Source organism: Aptenodytes patagonicus, chromosome 7, assembly GCF_965638725.1.
Source record: "Aptenodytes patagonicus chromosome 7, bAptPat1.pri.cur, whole genome shotgun sequence".
In the NCBI taxonomy this organism is placed as follows: Eukaryota; Metazoa; Chordata; class Aves; order Sphenisciformes; family Spheniscidae; genus Aptenodytes; species Aptenodytes patagonicus.
The window spans coordinates 45023244-45047145 of NC_134955.1; the positions used below are offsets into that span (position 1 = coordinate 45023244).

Sequence of the window (23902 nt, forward strand, 5' to 3'; positions counted from 1 at the left end):
GGATGCAGCCTATTATGTTTTCCTCTTTAACCTGATTTTTGATGTATGGTTCACATCTTGCTGTATATTATACTCATCCAGCTGTGCGATAATAATGGCACTTTTACCCTCTCATCAGGCAGTAATTTTGAATTAAAAAGCCTCTTCTAGGGATGGCTTCTAAAGTACAACACATACCACCTCATGAATGTGGTAACTGATATGTCGACATTCCGGAGTGCTAAATAGGTGAGGATGTTGGCTTTCAGGAATAATCTCTTGCCAGATAATACTTCATTATCTGACAGACCATCTGGTTTCCAGTCCGTCAATGCTATATTAATACCGTCAGCTCTCTACGCTTGATTATTGCCCAACATTTCTATTACTTTGTAAATAACAGAACTAAAAAAAAAAAAAAAAAGGAAAAAAAAAGTCTTCCAGAGACTGAGCAAGACAAATCACCACTTGCTCATGTACTTGTCATTGTCATTTTTGGGTAATGGCCAAACAGTGGATTTTTCTCCATGTGACTCGTGAATTCAGAATACAGCATACCGCATTGTTATCAGGAGAAAGATCACCAACTTTTAATTGCACAATATATATAAACACAGCTGGCCTAGTGACTCATTTAGTAATGCAATATGTTACTCCCTAAAACTCTGCTTCAGGTGTGACCTCAGGACTCTTTCTATTCTAGTTGTTGAAGTCTGTGAGATTTACAGTGATTTACTCCTAGACTACTGGGAATATTTAAAGGAATCTTTCTTTTCTGGGATTTCAGAAGGAACGTTTGGACTGTAAATGAGAAGCTGTATCTATTGGATATCCTATTGGTGTCTGTTCAGAGCACCCTGTTTTAAGAATGACTAATCAGAAGAACGTGCAGTTCATAATTCCGTAAGCAATAATAGTTGATCTCTTTACAGTAAAATATACATTCCTCCAGTGGAGGGAATGTCACTGTGGGAATGTAATGACATTACAGTACAAGATCATGAAGAACAATATTAGCTGCATTTTTAAAAGAAAGATATCTATTAAAATGTGAATAAAAATAGTGTTTTAGTGTAATTAGTAATGGAACAAAATTTTTATAAATGTTGTATTGGCTTCTAGATGAAATACTTCTGCTGTGAGCCAGGAAGCTGGTGAATACTCAGCCCTCATTTGTTACCAGGTCTGAGTATTTGCCTTTTGTGTATAACTCCCCTTTCCACAGGAATCAGCAACAAGCGTGCTTACTCCTGTAAGCACGCCCTCTCTGTGTCTTTTTTTTCTAAGAGTCTTGATTTAAAATTTCAGTTATCCCTCAGTAACTGATGTAGTCATCACTGGCAATACATGGTCTAAGTTGAATATCTGGTTCAAAATCTAGATGCCTAAGGAAATCCTACAGCTAAATAAATAAAACTCAGGACAAAATACTTTTGAAAAAAGATTGTGGTTATCTTCCAGTGAAAAATGCATAAATAATCAATTAAAGAAATGTTCAGTGTTTCTTATACTCTTTTTTCCCACTAATTGAATGCTTTTCCAGTGAGTACTCAGGACACTAATGAACATGCTCTTATCAGGCATGTCTGAAGTCCTTTTTCCAATAGTGAAACACAAATATAAATATAAGCAAGTTACGGTAAAAGAAAGACGAAACTGTTCCGAAAAGTAGTTACAACTAGATCGGATCCATCATAAATGTCTGTTTTAAATTTAATTGTTCTCCATAAGTCAGGTCAAACATGAAAAAACAGGAAACAGAAATTAACTAGAACAACTTTCTTTTATTCCAATTTACTACTCGGTGCCTACAAGACTCCAAAACAGATGCCTCTGAGCCTAACTTCAGTGAAGTCTGAGGTACTGACTGTTTCTCTATTTCAGAACAATAAAATATTAGGTTAATAGTTTTGTAGACACATATTACGTATCTCAGCAAAGATGCAGCGGCAGATGCAGCCCTGATGAAATCAGGTCAAATTGTGCAGCAGTGGAACGTGCCCATTATGCTGCACAAGAGCCAGCATGGCCCCAAGGGGTACTAATGGGAGAACTGAAGTCCCATAAGTATCCTTCTAAAACCATGCCAGGCTGCACTCATGTGCTAGCAAAATAAGCAGAGATGCTGCTGCCCTGCCTCAGCAACATCTATAAAAACTTGGCAAGAGGCACCACTCTTTACTTCTGCAGTCAGTGCTATCCCTGCGGTGCAGCTCTGCTTTTACAGCATGTTTTCTTTCCCAGCAAAACCAGAAATTCCTCTTCAGGGGCTGTAAATGCTCCCCCCAGTGCTGCAGTCACCACCTCCAGCTCCTGCAATCCCACAATGTTGGTTTCCAGGACTCTCCCCTCTCAAGTCCCGCTACTCTGGGACACCCCCTTCAGCACTTAGATGCACTGTGCTGTGCTACAAACTTCATGTGCTTCATTATTCAGTTACAGGGAACCTGAGTCCAAAGTTGAAACTTTTAATGGGAGAATATATCATAACATGCCATAGCCTCTCAAAGCAGAAGGCCTGTGGCAAGACATCCTCCCAGGGGAGGCTGGTGACGTTGGAGAGAGAAGTGAGGACTGAATGTCTAGTTCACGATGCTGTAAGTGCTGAAGGTGGTGTGACCCCAGGCACCTGATGTGTTGCTATGCTGGATGAGAGGCTGATGAAACTCCACAGGCTCAAGCTAACAGACAGCTATTTCACACAAGCAGAGGAGAACCGAGTTTCATGAGCAGAGATGGTGCTGCAAAGAATAAGCTTCCCAGCATGGGGTACTGCAAGACTCAGATTTGCTCTGCAGAGCAGCCACTTGACTGCAACTATAGAAGCTTTAATATCCCACCTTTTATAGCTGTGTAAGTGGCCTAGTGGGGAGCATTTTCCTTCATTTATGATTCACGGTTCACAGTCACCCCTCAAGAACAGACAGTCAAGAGGATAAACACCTATTATTTTGCAGGGAAATGGTAGGAAGAATTGGTTACCTCTCTTAACCAGAAGGTCAGGTTCAATTGCCCTCTTCCACATCTGCAAGGGATTTTTTTAATAAACTCATTGTCATAAAGAGTTTAGGGAAAAGAATTAGAAGCCATGACTCCATCCAGATGCACTATCGCTGAGTCACAGGCCATGCTCTCTGGACTGATATGTTTTGAAGTACACCGTTGCAACAGAAACGTAAAATGAGTATTCCCATCTCTACTCTCCCTCCTCTATGACTACCAAAAGAGGCTGTAAAATGGTGGTTAGACCACACTCCAGGAAGTGGGAACTAAGGGTCTGGACCCCTGAGGGTACAGAAGAAGTAGGAATCTCCAGTTCCTGGGCCAGCCCTTTAAGCCATTGTATAACGGAAAATACCTTTCAGAGGCTATTATTTCTCAGAAACAAGGTAGCAGACACAACTGTATTTTATGAGAGGCCCAATCATGAGTGTGTTTTAGGTATGGTCTGGAAATGCCTAGAAGTGGATTGAGCCTACCAGGTGTCTCCACCTGGCAACTGCGTGAGCTTTCTTACGATAAGAGTTTTAAACTTAGGTGATAATATCTTTTTCTGGACATGGCTTTTTTTATTCGTCTCATCAGTATCAAATCCAAACTTTCTGGTATGGTCCAGAAAGAGTAGTTTAACTTGGGTTAATGCTGATTTTCTAAATTAAAAGAATAATAATCACAGTTTGGAAAAATAGTACCTTATAGTTTGTTCATGGAACGATGCATCAGTTTTCATGACACTGTAACTATTGGTACAGGTTTTCCAGTTTAAGTAAAATGTATCTGTGCAGGACTGGTTTTATAAGTAGCTTTATTCATAAGCAATTCATACCGTAGCTTTACAGTAGCTGTTCTTCTTGCAGTTTCCCAGTCCTGGAGCCTTGTCCATACTCTAGGTTGCATCACGTTGCCCTTTGTTCCAGGGTCTATCCTGGTAGGACTTTCTAGAGATATGTTGGCATGCATAGTGGTGCTCTGACCACATCTTTCTCCCTGCACCGTTTTGGCCAGCTTTATCGTTTAAGTGTCCTCTGTGTTGGATGATCTTTGGTAGGCTGCTAGGCAAGCTTTGTAGTTGGCTCTAAGGACAAAGCAGATTTTGTCCCACACATTTAAGGATTATTTCAAAGTTCTGCTAAACACAAATAGGTGCTTAATTTAGTTTCTTTTCTGAAGAAATGACTGTCAGGCACACATATGAAGTCAGTAGCATTCAGTCAGAATTCTTAGTTCAGCTGTTTTTCAGTGATGGGCAAGCAGTGTCATTTAGATATTTCTGTTATAGTTACACATATACTTATATAAATGCTTTATAATTAACTTCTTCCTGTGAGAGAATTTCTATTCACAGGTGTTTATAAAGTGGTCTCAGATGAATCACAGAAGCAGAAGCTTTGGTCATGCATCAGTTAAGGTAGGAAATGTAGACATCCAAGACTAGCTGGAATGCTGTCAGGCATCCCCACATTTCACCATTTCTATCTGCAGCATTTTCTATGACAATGAAAACTCTAAGATTAAGAACAAGACAATTATTACGAAAAATAGCATAATAGATGATGACTAGCCCCTATATTTCAGGTACTGTCTACACAATTTTATCTGAATTCAAATTTTATTCAATCCCCATGTAGACTTGTAGAAATGCCTGTTAGACGCCTGTTGGCACAATACATGCATATTACTTACACGACAGAATTATAGGTGTCTAAATTCTGCTTTCCATGCTGGATATCTTAAAACCTAGGGCAATTGTAAAATTAAGAAGTGTGTAATTTAATATGTTGTCTTAAACACAGGTTTAGGTAATATGCCAGAAAAGACTTAGAAAGGTAGCACAGAAGAACTTGGTAAATAATCTGTAATTTTGCAGGTCACTAGTGAATGTGGAAAGAGTGTACTGTTTACATAGAGCCTACGGCACTGTAGGCTATAATGATCACACAGCAGGACAGAAGCAAATTTACATGCTATGCTCTGGAAGGCAGTACGAGCTTCATTTTGAGTGAAATGACTTACCTGGCACAGAAGGAATCAAGGAAGGTCCTAAGGAGTAGATAAGCAGCAGCAGCTTATACTAGTCAACGATCCTGGATTTCTTTCTTGGAAAAACAGCGTTTTAAAGCATTTGGATAATCTAAGCAATAAGAACCAGGATCTGCACACTTTGATTAGTTTGCATTCAAATTTGCTCTTTTCCTCTAATGAAAACCTAATACTATTGCTTACATAAACCAAAAATAATACATTCCAGTTTTTAGACTGCTGTATGTTGTACCCTTTCACACCTACTTTTGGAAATCTTTTTATTCTTCCCCTCCTGTCTTTCTGTCATCTTCTGGTATGGAACTCTTCCCTTCTCTTTTTGCTTCTCTAACTACCACAGTTCCTTAGACCCTTTCTAATGATGTCAAATATCTGCTAAGAATGCATTTCATATAGGAGGTCTGTCAGCATTATCACGCCAAACTATACAAGTTTCAGTGTATTTCTCCTGACTGACCCTTCTCTTCTTATTTTTTTGCAACATGTATACTCATTTTCCTATTTATATCTGATTTAGGTCATCTCACTGGTAGCACAAAGGAGAGCACTAACATTTAAAAAAACAATGGGAAGGAGTAAATCTTTATATAATACTACCACTAGCTTGAGTATGAAAATGGGGGTTGTACAGCAATTACAGGTTGAACTTGAGGGGATTGATTATCATTTAAAAATAAGCATATACATTTAAGCAGCACATATTACCATCTATATTATGGTAAGATGATAGTCTATCTCCCAGAAGCGGGATATCTATTATGTCATTTGAAATTGGAGTTGCTATAGCAAACATACTAGCTAGTAAGTAAACAGTTATACAGAATTTTTATGGATGTGGCTAGAATTAACATTTTAGTAGCCTCTAGTCGGCTTAAACTGTTGCGCATACAAGGTTAGTAACAAACAAAGGCTAACACTTGCATGGCTTATACCTTGAAACAGTGCCTTATTTTTCATATGTACTAGGTTTACTTATATCCTAGAATATAAAAAGGAAATTCATTTTCTTTATGTCACCAGAAAGGATTTTAATGAATAATAAATTCTTTGGGCACTATCTGAACTTCCCCCAAAATTTGCAAACAGCATGAAACACAATTCAGGCTTTGGCCATGGACAGATTCTAATGTCCTCAATAATTTTTTAACTCCATCTTCGTTCGGAGTAACCTCCAGAATAATGCCAACAAGTAAATAAAGCATAAAATCAGAGCACAGACTTCAAAACCTGGTATAGGAATTACTGGGATCATGAAAAAAACCAGCTATAAGAAATACTATATGAATTTTTGAACACCCCAACCCCATTTCTGAGTATTTCACGAGTGACCTGTCAGGTTCTGCGATCAACTCTCTGTATGCCTCCACATCTAATCAAAACACTTGCGCAGAACATAAACGTTAAGACATAGAGTAAGAGTTATATTAAAATTACTGTTTAGGTGTAAACTTGCATCTAGTGAGAAACAGGGAACTGTATTTTAATGACAGCCCTGGGTTCTGTTCCTTAAAAGAGAAAGAAAATTAAAGGCCTGATATAAAGGCTTTAGCCAACAGAATACTTTCCATTGACTTCAGAAGGATGTGAATCAGGCCCTTAAAGTAGCAACTCATTTAGTACTGACTGTTAAATTTATAGCACTTCTTTATTTTCTCTAAGCACAACAGCATCCATTCATCACGCTGCAGTAACAAAGCCGTAACCTGATATATGACAAATATTACAAGCTTAATGGCTGATGTCCATTACTGACGGGACCTGCTCACCATTTAGAAAAGATTGGCACTGAAGGATTACTGAGCAAACATAGCACCTGAAAAAACTTGCATGCAGGAGTCTGTCATCAGGTGTGCGATCGAGGGCATTATCCGAGAACGCTGGCCCTTATCTTCGGTTGGAAACTGCTGCAATTGCCAACAATTCTCAACAAAGAGCTTCCGTCATGGAAGGCTGATACACCGAGCCAGTCTGGTGATGGTTTACCTTCCCAAGGCTTCATTCCTTTTTATGGATCACCTGAGACCAAGCAGCACACCGGTCTTTAATAGCTTAAATAGCAGGACAACCTAGCAAACTGATGACAATCACGGGAAAACCAATCCTTTTTGGTAGAAAGACAAAATTCCAAGCATTCCCTCACGGTAACTTAGAAAGACCTACTTCTAAAACTGCATTTTCCCAAACAGGATGCTGAGGAAAACTTTCTTGCCACTGATTCCTAGCATTTTGCAATGACAGCTAACTCTCCCTATATTAAACTGCTCACTAGTCAATTTTCACCTTTTACACCACTATAACTGTTCTCAGGAATACATTAAATTGCCTTTTCCCCTTTTTCTTTATGCAATGCTAGATAAAATACCTATTATAAAACTTTGCAGAAAGCCTATGAAAATTGCTATTTGTAAAAAAAACCCTGTTATTTTTCTTGTAAAGTACAGCTTTGAAAAATTATTAATTATTTGCAATTATTAACATGAGCTGTTGAAATACTGATAGAGACATTTCATTTTTCTCAAAACTGTGACAATATATTTCATTTGCATAGGATTTTTTAAAATGTAACTGAAAGTTTTGGTTTGCCTTTTACATACTTCCTAAAGAAAACCTAAATTAGTTTCAATATTTTAATTAAATTACCCATTTATTAAGAAAAGATGAAAAAATTGAGTTTAAATACTTTAATATGTTGTGACCCAATAAACATAGGAGAATCTGAATATGATGCAAGTATACTATTTTGTGTTTTCAAAGATAGAGGCATATTATGTGAGAATATATTAAAACAAAGACTCAAATGCTAATTAGTTAGTACTTTACTTTTATCCACAAAATGGATTCTTCTAAACCACAGTGGCAAACAAAAGAATAAATATTACCTACGTATTAAACGGCAATTCATACCGGAGATAGACTATATTTCCGAATAAAAGTGGTGTAAAAAATGAGCTCTTAAAATATCTAAGACATTTTTTGATATTATAAAGTATTTTATACAGAAAACTATTTGAATTTATATTTTTAATTTAAGACATAAGTGGAATATTTAATTTGTTATAAAATGGGGTTTCGCAAATAAAAGAAGGTACATTGATCAAAACTTGATTTTTGTTAAGGCAGGATATAAAATTATTTTATGTGGGATTCAAATAATGAAAAAATGAGTTTTATTAAGAAATGTTTTAAGAGTAAGTAATCTGAGCCCCTACCTAGATTAGGAGGCATCAGGAATTTGTCCCTGGCATAGAGTTCAACTGCTATGAAGAACAACGAATAGATGTGTTGGGTTTGGCTACCAAATTCCTATGATGCAGAGGTGTTTACTTATTATGGAAAATTCCATTTATCAGATTAAAATAAACCCTAAAAAATCATTCTGTACTTGAGACACCCAGTGCATAACAGTCAGCTACAAAACAGCATACATGCAAGTCCAGGCAAAGCCAAAATACGCAAAAATACACAAACACTGAAGGCAAGCTGTAAAAAAAAAAAGCATGGGAATTGATCTCGTATTCATAACTGGAGCCAATGCTTCAGTTAGAGTTACTGCCCTGTGTGCTACACGAAAGCTTCAGAAATTTACTGTGAAGTGCCTGCCGGCTTACTGCGAAAGAAGCTTTCTACGCTGGATAGACAGAATGCAACGGTACAGTTTATCTGTGCTTATATGCATGCATTCCTGTAAGGAGATGCAGCGTGTTATACGCGCACTACACTTGAGGAAGACATTTTATAATTGAATAAAATGATTTTTATTGCATTAAAGTTAGTATTGTTATTTATAGGGTAAAGAACCACAGCAGGTTGTAAGCAAAGTTGCATAAGCAAAGAACGTTAAAACTAAAACCCCAACCTCATATGTATTTAGAATTTTATTTGCTTTGAAGATGCAAATAGCATAACAGGCAAAATAAACTATTTATTTTTCACAGTTTGATTCTCAGAGTCATATGGAATGCAATGTGCCCTGAAATATGAGTTAGCATTATACAGAAATACTCTCTTCTAAAATATTTCCATACTCGATGCTAATTCCTCATTTTACCTTGTTTATTTAAGATGCATTCCATGGAAAATCTACATAACTGTCAAATATTCATAGATATTTACATTGCCTTTTTATTTCAAGTTGGTGCATTTCTTTATATGAATAGTTTCTCCTCCTTGGTCAAGCGTAGATGTTCTCAACATCTAGCTTACTAAATTTCTTTCAGAATGTGAAGCATGATATACAGGAAGACTTCAACTTGGGTAAAGAATATTGCAAAGAGAAGAGGAGTTGGTAATGGTGTTAGAGATGAATGATCAGCATACCTAGCAGTTACTGCTGCAGTGGCAGCTTTACGACTCAACAAAAAGAAGCCTGTCAGGGAAAGATTGTCTTTCTAACAAAGATGTATTTTAGAAGTTTCTCATATAATGCTATTCATCTTCCAACTTTAAAAAAGAAACCAAAGTAATTTATGAGGAAAAAAATTGAGGATACCTATATTTTCAGAGTATGGCATAATACAAAGTTGTTAGTAAAAATATTATAAGTAGCATATAATTAACCCACCCTGAAAACAAGAAAATGATGACTATTGAAAAAAAATTCTACCTATTCTAATAGGTAGACGTAGTCTTACTACATCTTCATAATTTACAGTTAAAATAATGAGCAAATGTATATAATGTAAAGCTCGATTATTTCTGGAGTGAAAATGTTTTATCACTGAATGCAATACTTTATTTTGCATAGGATCTGATTTTTTAGAGATTTAAAAATTTTAGGGGTTCAAATTGAGCAGAATTATATATAAATAAACAACTGAGGACTGTCGTAATTAAAAGGATTGGCATAAAAGAGACAAAGCTGTGTTTTCAGATGTAACCAGTGGAGAAAATGAAATTACATGAGGTAAAGACATGCAGATTAGAGAGAGGTATAGTAGTGTCATTATAAATAACTACGAGATATAGTCAAAGAAATACGCTAAATGTATGTTGTCTGATTACTTAGGTCAAGACATGAAAAAATTAATGAGGATTTTTTTCTCTTGCCCATTTCAAACTACAACTTATAAACTTCTATTTTAAAAAGAAAGCTTTTGACCTAAAACACTGTTGCTCATTTTCACATGCATGCCTCCTACAACTTAAATAAAAATGCTTTACTTTGCATTTTACGCTGTCTGCCAGGTATTTCCTGTGAACATCCCATCTAAAAATCTCTTGGTTCTAGTAACTAATGTCTGTAAAGAAAATCCTGGCACAACTGTAGTTCTAAGCTTCACGAGCAGCCATTTTAAACAGAAAGCTGGTTTCGTTGTGTTGACAATCACATTTTAAACTGATTCCTTCCAGATGAAAAGATGCTTTTTCAAACAATGTAATAAAAGTGTAAAAAGTCAGCTGTTCTAAGGACATAAAAGTGATTTATCTGTTCTCTGGTCACTGTTTTTTCCCTTGATACAGTGGAATTTTTCTTTTAAAGACTAGGTTAACAATTAATGGCTACTAGAAGTCCAAATTACAGAGAAGTAAATAACAATTTGCCTTTTAAAGAAACACTACATAATTGCAATTAATTTTGCATCTCATGATGCATCCACTGTTGTGTTTATGAAATGTTAAATGTTAACGGCTAGATTTACTTAACAAATAAATAGTTAATTCTGACAGCTGACTATTGACAATGTCATCATCAGATTTCAGAGCTATTACCTTTGGTAAGAAAGAGGTTTCAGAGAGATTTCAGATCCTTTTATCTGCCTGCAGCTGGGCATGACAGCCTTGCACCGGCTCAGATTTGAGAGATCCCCCGCCCCTCCATCAGGGCTAGAATCAGTTTCTCACCTTTTAAATATGGGTTTCAATTCCGGAGACTCTGATGGCACTATACATGTACCGTTTTAGAACAAGCAAGTTGTGTAGGGACAGATCCCCCAAAGTATGACTTAAGCTTAATTTAGCCACTTAGCCTTAACAGTAATTCATGAAATCCTTGCTCAGAGGATATGCAGCCCTGGCTGTGACTAATCTCGGAGGTGTCTTGGTTCCTGACCCGAAAGCTTCTCTCTAGCTGAAAACCCTGGGTGAACCAAGGAAGCCCTGGAGAAGGGCAACACATACCGCACACCGTGTGCGAGCTCTTCACAGCTTTCTAACTCTAGATGGCTCTCGGCTCAGCAGCTCGGCTGCCGGCGGAGCACCCCTCCGCTCCACACCGCGGGGACTGCACCTGAAGGCATGGGAGGTTTCGGGGCCCAGCTGTGGCACCGCGTCGCTGCCCGAAGCGGGGCGAATGGTGCCGGGCAGAAACGTTCCCATCAGGGCCCCAGGTGCAAACCTGTTTGAAGCGCTGGGGAATGTCGCTGTCACCGCTGTGAAATACTGCAGCCCCTCACACTGAACCAGTTACTGAAGCGGGAGAAATTCGTGGCCGTTATCCTGGGCTACCAAATTTGGCAGATATGTTCTTCACATTCAGAGAACATAAACACATTCAGAGAATCCAATGATACAGCATAGTATGATATTTTCCATACTCTAGACTAAAAGGAGGTTTTTTAGAAGTATAATTATTACATTGATTTATTTAAACAAGATGTTTGAAACCAACAGGTACCTAACGTGGTAAAATGATAAATATTCTTGAATGTTAAAATCATAAGGACTAAAAATTTAAGTTCTGCTAACTAGAGTAGATAGATAAAAATGGATCGTAAACAATTCTTGCAGGTATCTTCTTACTGCTGTAAGTAAAAGCAACTTATAATGCAGTCATCTGATTCCAAACTGAGACCTGTAGGAGCTATTGCTATAAATACTAATACTATAATGAGTTCTACTTACGTTATATTAGTAGAAAATAGAGACACTCAAGAAATCATAACTTTAAGATTAAAACAATCTGATTATGAAAATATTTGAAACTTAAAAAAAATACAACTTGGACCTTTAAAAAAATACAGAACAGACACACACTTACCCAATGTAAACGGGTGTACCTCCAGTGGCCTTAGCAATTGATAATGACTAATGCCAGTTAAGGTCTGGCCTGTTTACTTCTAAGGTGCTTATACAATTTACATGATTTTATTGTGTTCTGTTCCTATGAGAAATAAATAAGCATGTGTTTCATCTTTAAAGCATATGATTCTCAGAAGTGATTCTCTAAAAGAGTCTGCTTGTTTACTGTGTTGCCACATATACCAGATGAAGTTTTGCAAGTAAAATGCCTGTCCATCAGTAATAAAAATGTTGTTAGCCAAATGCTGCCCTTAGTTACACCGGTGCAACCTCATTGTATTTCACAGAGCTACACGCATAAAACTGGGAATAGACGTTTTTCACATTCCAGAGCCATTTCTTATGTTTTCAAGTGTTAACATATGAAGATGGGGGTAGGGAACCTCCAGTCAGGAACAGAGAATTCCTGCTTGAAGGGGATGATGAAAACCTCATGACAGTAACATCACTGTAAATACTGCTGACTATCTATCTGGAGACAGCGCAGTCCACCGAACAGGGCGCTAGCCTTGCAGTCAGGATATCCAGCTTCAGGCTTAAAACTGCCACTAGCTCCATGTATGCCCTTGGACAAACTACTTCATAAAATGGATTGCCAAATAAATCTTCAGACCCCTTCTGAATTAGGAGCCCGTATCAAAGAATGCAATTTTATGTCCAACACACGTTTCTCAGAGCTCTGGTATTAACATACTACCACAGGCAAACAAACTACATGGTATCAGGCTGCTCCATGAGAACCACCTCTGTACATGCTCCAGTCCAGATCCGCTTGACTCCCTGGCACTTTATACCGCAGTATCCCTATCTGTACAGTTGTGATAATGATACTTCCTTCTTCTGTGAAGTGTTTTGAAACCTATAGGTTAAAAGAACAAGTATCATCTTTGTTTCATGACTGACTAATGTTGCAAAAGCATCCAGTCACTTGGTATTGTTGGCCAAACTCCACTTGATTATGAACTGGCTAATTTTTATCTACTTAGAGACTGAAAGTGCATGAATATTTTATAAATAGGCATGCATACACCTATGTACACAGATTTCAAAACATAAGGAGGCATCAGAATTTCCTGAGATTTTTGCTGTCTTTATTGGGAAATGAGACAAAATTGAATTATCAAATGTGAATGTTAATTTACAAAAGAAAGCAGAATGCACATCACCTTTGTATAGATACACAAAAGATGTCTCCTTTGTGGCCGTATTTGATCTAAAACCTTGTGAGCATAATATAAATCACAATCTTAAAGTAAATTAACAGGAAAATTCTGTCAGTCAAATATTCTGCCTTCCTCTTCTCTAATCTTGAAAGCAGTCCTAATGATGATTTTACACAAGGCTCTACCGTCATTTAAATTTTATGGCTCAGCACCCATTCAAAGTAAGAGCACAAATGATGGTTTTAAGACACAAGTCCAAACAAACTATAGACAACCAAATGAAACTGAAAACAGAAAGACCAGATATTACTGCACGTAGGTCTATGTAGAGTAAGACATGGGGTAAAGTGAGAGTAAGTGGCACCAAGAACAGTTACAGGGAAAGCAGATCTATTACTCTGCATATATATGTCATGGATTATGAAGAAGGAAATCTTGCTAATTACCCAGAAGAAATTCTGAAATTCTTTTATGGTGGGGCACCTAGAGGTTAAAGTCTATGCTAAGGCATCTTTTTTCCTTTCACTGCAGATCAGTGAGCCCCATTCCCCACAGGGCCATGTGAATCCTGTCTTCCAAACTGCGCAAGGGTGAGTGCGGTTGCTGAGGAGTGTCGCGGTTTGCCTGCAGAGGGACTGTAAGAGCCAAGTCTCAGCCAACAGAAAAAATGGCAAAACAAAAGAAATCACTCGCTTCCAAAAGTAAATGGACAGATTAAACAGTTGGCAATTTTAATTACGTACTAGAAGAACTTGCCAGATCCCTACCTAAATTTTGCAAGCTCATGCTCCCCGAAAATATGCAAATACTAGCTTTTCTAACACTGAGCATTTCTTCTTTAAAGATAAGCAAAGCAAGCATGAGGGTTCAAAAATTCAGCTCTAAGACTTTAATTTTTATCCACAAAAGCCAACGGATTTCACACGGGTTCACAGTTTAAGCCAATACACTGTCCTTCACAATTTGAGTTACAGTTCTCAATTCAGCGAGGTGTTACAAAGCTTAATTGACACTTTACATTTCAGATATTATTTCACACAGGAATGTGATAATTATTTCTGATACTCTAATCACAGATTTTTAGTGAAGTCTGCAATAGACACAATAGTATGGCAGGAAGATGCCAATGTAGCATAATGTGACCCACAGAATAATGCTACAATGTGTGGGATAAAGAGAAGAAAAATGAGCAATATACTCTGGACTATGGGGATGCATCAGGATAGATACAGACAGACATTTTGGTACCGTAGTGCCCTTTTTTGCATCTTCAGTCTCATTTTAGCAAGGCTTGTACAAGTCTTATGAGTTCATAAATATGAGGCAGGTTGGTAGGACTAGAAAAGAGATGGATCCATGTATAGGTATTTCTGAAGTACAAGTGCTAGACCTTCCTCAGTGTTCAGGTGGAATTTACTGTTCCTGTAGTGGGTGCAGAAGAGAAAAGGTGCCTGTACTTCTGTTTGCAAGATCACAGTCTCTGAAACTGGCAGTGCAGGTGAGTCTCTACTAAGAAACAAGATCCTTGAAGGTAGCAGGCAAGCATGGGTCCAAGTTCACTTCTGCTCCTCCTGGTATGAAGTACTAACAAGAAACCAAAGAGTGGGGCAGATAGCTGTGGGGGGAAATAACATCTTAATCTACCACTTCTGCTTGCCTCAGAGCACTTAAAGCAGAGCCTAAAGTCTGGTCTTTTGATACCACAGGAGTTTATGCCTCCAGTAAGTGGAAATGAATCTCCGCTTCATAACTGCTCGCTAGGAAAAGGGATTTTTGGCATGACCGACCATGTCACACTTCCCTGGACGGCAATTTCATCAAAGGATTCATGCGCAGGGAAGCCAAGTATTTGTATCTTGTATAACACTTATTTGGCAGACTTTTGATAGGTCTCCTCAGCCCAGCTGGAAGAGCGCACATCCAGCCAGGCCCCAGGAATGGGCAGTGATGATTGCTGGTGAGTGCCAGAGGCCGGTGCTTGCCTGCAGGGCTGGCAATCCTGCAAGTCTCCTTCCTTGACCTGTTGGCAATTAGAAGCAGCAGAGTATCATCTGCAGCCAGCTGGAAGAGCCAGGCCTCAAGAGCACTGCTGTAGTCTCTCAAGCACTTGTTAGCACGACAGACAGCCGATGGATAGAGGCAGGACAAAGGAGAGTGCTAGCAAATTCTTTAATTGATGAACGATCGCTGATATCACGTCAACCAGGAACCCTCCAGCTTCTGCATGTTTGCTGACAACTCCACACTCATCCAGCTCCTACTTAGTCTTGGCTGTTCTCCCACCCACTCCACCCATAGCTGACAAGTTTTGTGCAGCTTTATAACCTAATCCCACTAATGTATGAGTCAGGGTGTCGCTTATTAAAAAAAAGGTGTGTGGTCATACAGACGATTATAGGTACAAGAGAGAGTGGTAAGGTGGTGCTGAGAACAAGACAGGAATAGTTGTAAAGCTATTGGGCTGTGTAAATATGGAGGTAATTGCTCCTTCCCAAACCAAATTCAACATAAATAATCAAACAACTCAGCAGAAGTAATGAAGTCTCAAATGATCAATGACAATTGTGTTTTGCACTTTCCCAGGACCATTTAGTTCTAAGAAAGGCTAACAGCACTTTAAACTGTAACTTACTCAAGTGCTATAAAACTGGAAACCAGGACACTACTACCCTTTTCTATTTCAGACAAGTTAACCAACGAATGAGAAAGTAACAGGTTTCTTGACTGAGTGCCTACCAAAAAAGCTAACTGTAACCCAGAACATGTACTGTTAAAATTATGAGCCCATGAAAATCCAAGTTTATAAGAACAAAGTTGTTTACAGACTTGAAATAACAGCATCCATCATTTTAATGCTGTAACTCCAAATTAAGACAGTGCAGATGGGCATAATTTTCCATTCTTAATATGAGACACAACACCATGTGTCTTTAATATAAATGCAACATATACATACACTCAGCTAGACCGTTGGTTTATTCTTACGTTTCATATTCAAACCTAAGTCATTATCAAAGAAAAAGTGAGTGAATACAAATGCAGTAAAGATAACGATGATACAAAAATTGGTCATTTAACATAATCTAACCTCTTATTTGTAGGATCTAAAAAGAATAAAAAGTTTTCTCTATTAATGGTTTCAGTTAATCCTGTATCCAAACATTTTCCCCAATAAACATCAGATTATTTTTATGTTGGCTATAAAGCTGTCACTCCTCAATAAACAGATATGCTCCTGGTGGGTTTACCTCTGCTGTCAAAGATCTGTCAATTCATGTATCATCTCATAAGCGAAACCAGAGAAGCTCGGATGCACGGCTCCTAGTGAATCCAGCTGAGCAGAGGCTGCTCACCACCTGAGAGGATTCGTGCCGCTGCAGCCCCCGTGCAATTGGCAGTGACTGGACGCTCCCAACACAAGTTCGCAAAAGCCCCGAAGTTAATACTCCTGCCTCCCTTTAATAGAAAGCTATGTGACCTTTAATGCTCTGCTCGACTGAGCCTTCCTTTAGTGAGTCTCAATTAAATTTTATGTTTTGTGGCTCCCATTTTCTTGTAAGACACGAAAAGAGTTCAAGGGATGGATCCTTCTTTGAAGAATTTAATTCCCCGTGGAGAAAATTTATTTCCATCTAAAGAGCCGCTCAAAGGTGGGGGGAAGGGAGCTTTTGTAGCGCTTTTTTTTCTGTGGTTTTTTTGGTTAAGAAATTTCTAGTATTTTGTGAAGATAAAGGAGTCTTCAGATTCTTTGAAAAGGACAGTGTTCTATTCGTGGTTAGACTGGAATTATTTCCTCTGTCCTTTTCATTATAATGAGGAGAAAATCAGAGGGATGGTTAAAGAAATCCTGGCCATTGTTTGTGATGAAGCAGCTTTCCATGAAATCATCAGATTGCTACTGTGATGCTGTAGTAACGTAATACTGGTTAATTTTCAGTAAGAGGCATTGCAGCAAATGCAACATTTGCATATGTATTCATAAAAATAAGTTCTTCCTCGGCTGATTCTGCATACTTAACCTCAACATAACAAGGTCAAAAAATTAAGGCATTAGGAAGTGTCTTGTCTGAACTAGGCTCTGACATTCTAGCTCACCGTAGTTGCTACTATTGAAAATATAAGTACAAATGAGCATAAGCACTATTCCCAAATGTAAACATTTTCAGGAGCAGGCCATTAGTGACATTTCTTTTCCCACTATGTTCCTTTATTTAATTAGTTTGTTTTGTAGTCAACCTAACATAAAATCACATATGCCAGTAGGGAATTCTGAGTGCTGGAGAGAGATGCCTAGACTCTTTATAGTCAATGTACACTGAATTAGACATTTCAGAAAATCAGTCTAAAAATGCCACACACTGACAGGGGTATTTCATATTGCCAATATGAAATAAACATGGGGCATGAATGAATTTCTTATACCCTTCTTCCAGATTTACACACCTGAATCTGAACACCTCATAAATTGTTTTTGTTTGCTTGGTATCTAAATGTGAAGCTCTTTCTTGGTGCTCTCTTCCGCATATTTTTGTGCTCACCCAAGGAGGGGGTTATCAGGATTCAAGGTTTTCACTAACTAAAATACTTCACCTCTCTCACTTCCCTCACAAGTGTCATAATCACCAGGCTCCAGAAACTGGACAACTTGTGCAGATGGGAATGCAAGGCTCATGGAGTCAAACAGGTTTTTCAGGATTAGTTGATTACTTTTTTTTTATTTTTAGCCAAAATTTAAGCTTATATTGTATCTGAGATTCTTCGTCTCCTTTTTTCCTAGTGCTTACTACCGATGACTGTTTAAATGTGACCTTCTGCCTCTAACTTCCTGGAGAAAAATAGGTATTCATAGAATTTGCTTTTTGTTTAGATCAGTATTGACTGCTTTTGCAACAGGCAAGTAAAACTCTGTATTAGCTCTAGCCTGGCAGAAATTTAGTGCAATCCACTGCTAAATTGTGATTTAGATCTATAATAATTTCATGTAATCATCTTCTTTTCCTGCTTACAGAGTCATGCCTTGACATAAATATAAAAACATATTCTGGTTTGGTTCCAGTATTGAGGCACAAGCATTCTACAGAAAAAAAAAAACCAACACAACAATCTTCATCTCTCCTTTCTGAAGTTCATTCACAGATGATGACTGTGCTGAGACCCTTCATTGTTTCTCCACAGTTTATGCTTGTTAGGCAGCACACTGTCTGAACACTGGGAAAATAACAGTGGAATCAAATCCATAGAATAAGTGATAGCTATGTCTCTGAGAAGCACTTGAAAAGCACAACATGTAAAACAATTGAAACACAGAGTACTTGTTTCCTTCTCCCTCCTCCCCCAAGTAGTAAGGGAACTGTATTTTGTATGGTACACTGAAGTTTGCAGTGTCCTGCTACTATTTTATACATGTGGGTTGTACAAACATCCAGTTACACAATATAATCATATAGGTAATAAAATAAGACCCCAAAATCAATTAACTTGGAAGCTGTCTCTTGATTTAGACTTGTTCTCCAGATATGTCTACCCATTCTTAATTTTACATTTTGTGACTAGTTCAACAAAATAAAAATACCAGTGAGTTTGGATGAGATAAATAGAGTTTTCATGGTCACTGACTTAAATATTGAAGCTGGTTCTGTATTTAAAAAAAGATTGACGTGATTGTAAATATTAATACTTTCCTATTGAGAAAACAGTTTTCTTTTGAGAAGCAATAAAAATTAACATATCCTCAGCTTAGAAAACCCCAGAAGCCACAAATTATCATTTTTGTGAAATCTTTTTAGCTTTTAAGCTTTTTAATACCTTGTAGTGATAATGCACAGCATTAGTCTTTCATCAAAAATGAATTTACTACTGATAAGGGCAAATGTGACAACTTCCTCTCTCACCACCTTAACGAAACATCTCTACGTCTCCCTACTTTAGCAATTCAAACCATCTAGTTCTATATCTGTGTACTTACATAGCATAGCTTAGCTAAACCTCACTGCAAGAAACAAAACTGGTCTAGTTCTTCATTTTCACTGCTTGCCTCGCCTCTGTTTTTCCAGTACAGCTTGTGGACAACAAGAAGTCTGTGCCCCACTGCACCTAGGCTGCCTCCATACGTGGTATCTATGCCACTATATATAAGAACAGTTCCATTTTGATGAATATATGGATAAAAAATGGGTTGCTATTGTATTTACAAAGTTCTTAAGGAAAGCCTGCCAGCTACTCAAAAGTGGGATTTACTAATTAGAGTTACCTTGATTAAAGGCTAGCTCCCGAAGAGCTCCTGTGGATAGCAGGCCTAACTTTAAGCATCTGATCAGTCCCATTACATTCACTGGCTTTAACTGGACTGCTCATAAAAATAAGCATGTATTTAAATGCCTTTCTGGATCAGAGCCCAGGTCCCTCAGAGGAGCTCAGGCTCGGAGCTCAGTGGTACCTTCGAAGCCAGTATGATTCAGGTGACCAATGACCATAAATCCTTTTCCATATTCTGTCAGACTGAAAAGCTGTGGAATTTTACTCACACAGGTCCTGGAAACATTGTCTACCAGAGCTAACTGGGAATGCCAGTTCATCAGAGCTTGGAAACAAGTACTTCACTGAATTGGTAATGGCTCAGGCTGAGCTAGTTCAGAAAACCAGGACAAGAAAATACAAGTGCCTAGATACTGCACTACACTGATGTGGCCATCCTGCTCCCAGTACTGAAGCAGAGTTTGCCCCAGTGTCTCTACACGGCTGTGCATTCTGGTCTTTAAACATATCCTAATAGCAAAATTTGGTATTGTGAGTGTAAGTAATCCTAAGACTTTTCAAATTGTGCTCGTTATGTAAGACTAAAGTTTGCCAAATCCTGGCAATTGCAAAAAAGGGTGGAATATAAAGAGGATCTAATGTCTGGAAAATGGGTGATTAAAAAAGGTCACATAAAATTGACAATTTTAAAAACATATACTCTTACCCTTCGCGCTGGAAAATAGTCCTAAAACAGTCCCCCAGGCTCTTGTAACCAGTCGGATCAGTTTTCCCTCTTTGAATTTGGAACCTAAAAAAAAATACAATTTACATCACAGCATGAGAAGTTAGGGATTTTAAGTCGCTTTTAACTTTCCAATTATTATATAAAAGGAGTTTAAAAGGTTTTTTTACGTATCTGATTCGTTATTATATACTGTTCCTGATATACTTATTAACACTGTTTTCATAGAAGCTGTTAAACATAGGAAGAATAGAGCTTTAGTAGTAACTGTTTTTGTAGTTTATGGAACTCACAGTATAGCTATCACCTTTGACATTTACACCTCTTTCTAGTTGTTTGAAAAATAAGCTGTTAACCCTGTGCCTGATCCAAAGCCCATTGAAACTAATGGGAGTCTTTGAGTCAAACCCTGTTTTTGAAAATCTGAAATGGAATACTATCATGTGTTTCACTATGAAATGAATCCACTGTGCAGCTTCTTTCTTTTTATATCTGATGCAATTACAATAAAAATCAACCAGAGACATGACCAGAAATTAGAGCACCATTCATTTTTCATAATGTCATGGTTTAACCCCAGATTGAGATTGTAAACATCTTATTATTTATGATTTATCAATAGCAACAGTAAGTTTAACAAACTATATTCTTTTACTAAGTATCTCAGTTACATTACCTTATTTCTTGCGGTTTTAAAACTGCAGCCAACACATTCAACTATGGAGAAATTTTGAATACATTTTTAGCAATAAAATTTCTTTTTAAAGTGCTACTTACTATATAGCACTCAAAAAAATAAAATATTGATGTTAGCTCTTCCAGCCTACGATAGCCCTGTATCAGGCAATCACTAAGTTGGCGTTATCACTAAGTACAATAATAATTCTACACAACAGTGTTCAACAGTTTCAAGGAATAACTGACATTGTAGTCAATATGTCATATGCCACAGGTATGTTGCTATTCTGAGAAACACCTACTGTAACTTATTCTAATTATTATACTGAATCTCATTAATATGTAACAAATGAAGATATTTTTAATTCAATGTTAAACAGCAGTGTTCTCAACAGAATTCAGTAGGGTTAAATCGAGGTTTGTATTGTGGCAAAAGGTGTTCATTGTTTTGAACATCAGTGTTTCCTAAGCTGTGTTCTGTGCTAACACATCTAACATTTTATTCACTTTGAGGAAAAAATTTCTAGTGATGTAATACAATTCTTTGGGCAATTATGAAGGCAAGCCCACACCTTTTTTGAAAACAGTTAGAAGGAAACACTGTGCCCCTACATAGTCCTAATAAAAGTAGTTCAGGCACATCTGGGATCTCTATCTGGGGTAACCTCTTTTATTAGCATGAGAACTTGCTGCCAAGTTGGCAGAGAGGAGAATGCTATTCAATAGGCTTACACTCAAATAAGAGCTGATGCATAACATTTTGTCTGAAAAGAACCCTTGGAAAGGCTAAAAGTTGAAAATGCCTCAATGCCATCACACAAAGTCCAACAGTATTATCAGCTACAGAAGCTTTTACATTGTGGCAATCAAGCAATCAAAAACATAACAGAAAGTAGATTCTATGCACATTTTCATATATTTGACTTGACTATTTCTACCTCTCAGTTCTTGTTTAAAGAAATCATGCAAAAACTCATCAGTAAATAACTTTTCCCAAGTATTTAAAAAATAAAGCTTTCTTAACGCAAACTCTTCCTCAAGTTTCAAGATTTGGCCCGCTTGTAAACTCAGAACAAAGCATCACTGTTTCTAAAACATCCTCTGAACAATGCGCCTTCCCTCTCTTTCACCCTGCAAATGCTCAAGCGCGTCCTACCAGCACGTGTGCGAGGTTCCCCACTAAGTCGCACATGCACAACTGTTTGTAGAAGTGGGGCTTTAATCCCAGGCTCACTGTGGTTCTCAACATGGCGAACATACTTTATATAATTTTGGTTTACAGTTACACGGTGTCGACTTCTCAACAAAATTTAAATGATTTAATAAAAATACATCTTTGATAGCAATAATGAAAATCATAGCAGAAGAAAAGCAATAATACCATATGTAATTTACATGGATCAGATGAAGGATAACTTCTTGCTAAAGAAGTTAAATCAAAGGAGGTTTAGCTTTATTTCAGTTTTTTGTTTTAACGTAGATAAGACCTTAGCATTAAATGAGTCCGTTTGTAACACTGAGTCACACAAATAACATATTCCTTCCTTTAGGGTTTTTGGATCCATTCCTTCCCTAGTAAATCTTTTTTATAGCTTTAACAGCGATCCTAAAATACATGCCAATTATGTGCTTCAACCTAGATCTGCGAATTGGGTTCTTTGATTCAGAATTGCTTGCCTCAATAAAATAATGTGTAACTTTTTAATGAACTAGCTAATTGATCACCAGCACTTGTTATAAGAAGCTCAGGGAAGAGCTGAAAAAATGTTTGTTTTTCTGGAGGCAGCGGCAGCCTGTATTAATAATCTTAATAATACAGAAGAGTGAAAGCATTCACTTCAAAAAACAACCTGGCCTGTTTTTAATGATTGTTTAGAGGAATGAACACAACTGGGGGATACATAATGGCTTTCTCTGCTTCGAATCCATTCCTTTCTAAAAGCATTATAAAACCACTGAATTTCATGCATTTTTGAAAGCTGGATGCCTGCCTTGCATGTTATTAGCTTTGCTAGAACAAAAAAGATAAATTCTTCTATAAATATAATCGGAGCATTAACTTCTCATCTAATTTATTATTCTGAAGTCTGAAAAGAAGAATGTGCAGGCAGCATTCACAGACGTGCCGAACGGACATGTAGGTAGAGAGGCTTTTCCAGGACTGGGATGAACGACCTGCTACTCACTACTAGCATACAACAAGCGTCAGAAGTCACTGGACACTCTGACATGGAATGCGTTTACCGAGAGCTTTATCACTCTACAAATGATCATCAGGCTAACTTGCCTCCCCTCTCATTTTCCTGCTTCTTGGCTTTCTGGCCAAAATGCTGCGGTACCGAGCACTCCCACCCTGGCACTGCTCACAGAGCTGTGGGAGGCATTTTGGCCCCCAGGTTACCTCTTCCTACCTGGGATCTCCCGTGTGCCCCTGGCACCTACTGCCTGCTGTCTCGGCTCCTCCTCGCAGCTCCCACCTCCAGCTCTCATGCCATGGGGGACCTCGCAATCTCCCGTTCTGGCTCGTAGTAGCAGCCCACAGGGCTTGTCTTTTATGCCCCCTTTGACTGAACACTAACTTTGCAGTTGGTTTGTTTGATACAAAAATGTCCTGATATTGTTTTAGAAGACAACATCAGCGTCCTTCCCTGTTCACCCCAGAAGACGCATCGTTGGCATCTCAAAAAGTGGAAATAATGTAAAACCATTTGAGGTTTTGGGGTCTATTCAAAAGGCAGTATCTTCGTTGAAAACTCTGCATGATCTAAACCCATGAAAATATTTTAACTTATCCACACTAATCAGCACTACAATTACTACTTGTGTAATGAATAAACCTAAATTATTCTTATTTTGATAGCACGAGAGAAAGCATTTCTATGGTTTTAACAGTCCTTGATCAATAACTTTCAACAGGGTCAGCCTGAAATCCCACAATGCAGAAGAAGCTTGAGTCCTTTCATCAGTTCTCCGAACCACTTATCATTTAACAAGTGATATGTCATACTGTGGAGCAATGACTCTACATAAACACACGTATCTGTTT

The 23902-nt window shown here is 37.8% G+C and overlaps 1 protein-coding gene across 1 annotated transcript in view; it reads right to left on the bottom strand.

Moving 5' to 3' along the window:
• SLC25A21 (solute carrier family 25 member 21) overlaps positions 1–23902 on the bottom strand; it is a 263275-nt gene that overhangs the window by 51075 nt on the left and 188298 nt on the right. Inside the window, exon 3 of the mRNA XM_076345063.1 lies at positions 20161–20244. Coding sequence (XP_076201178.1) covers positions 20161–20244 — 84 coding nt within the window. The remainder of the gene's footprint in view (positions 1–20160; positions 20245–23902) is intronic.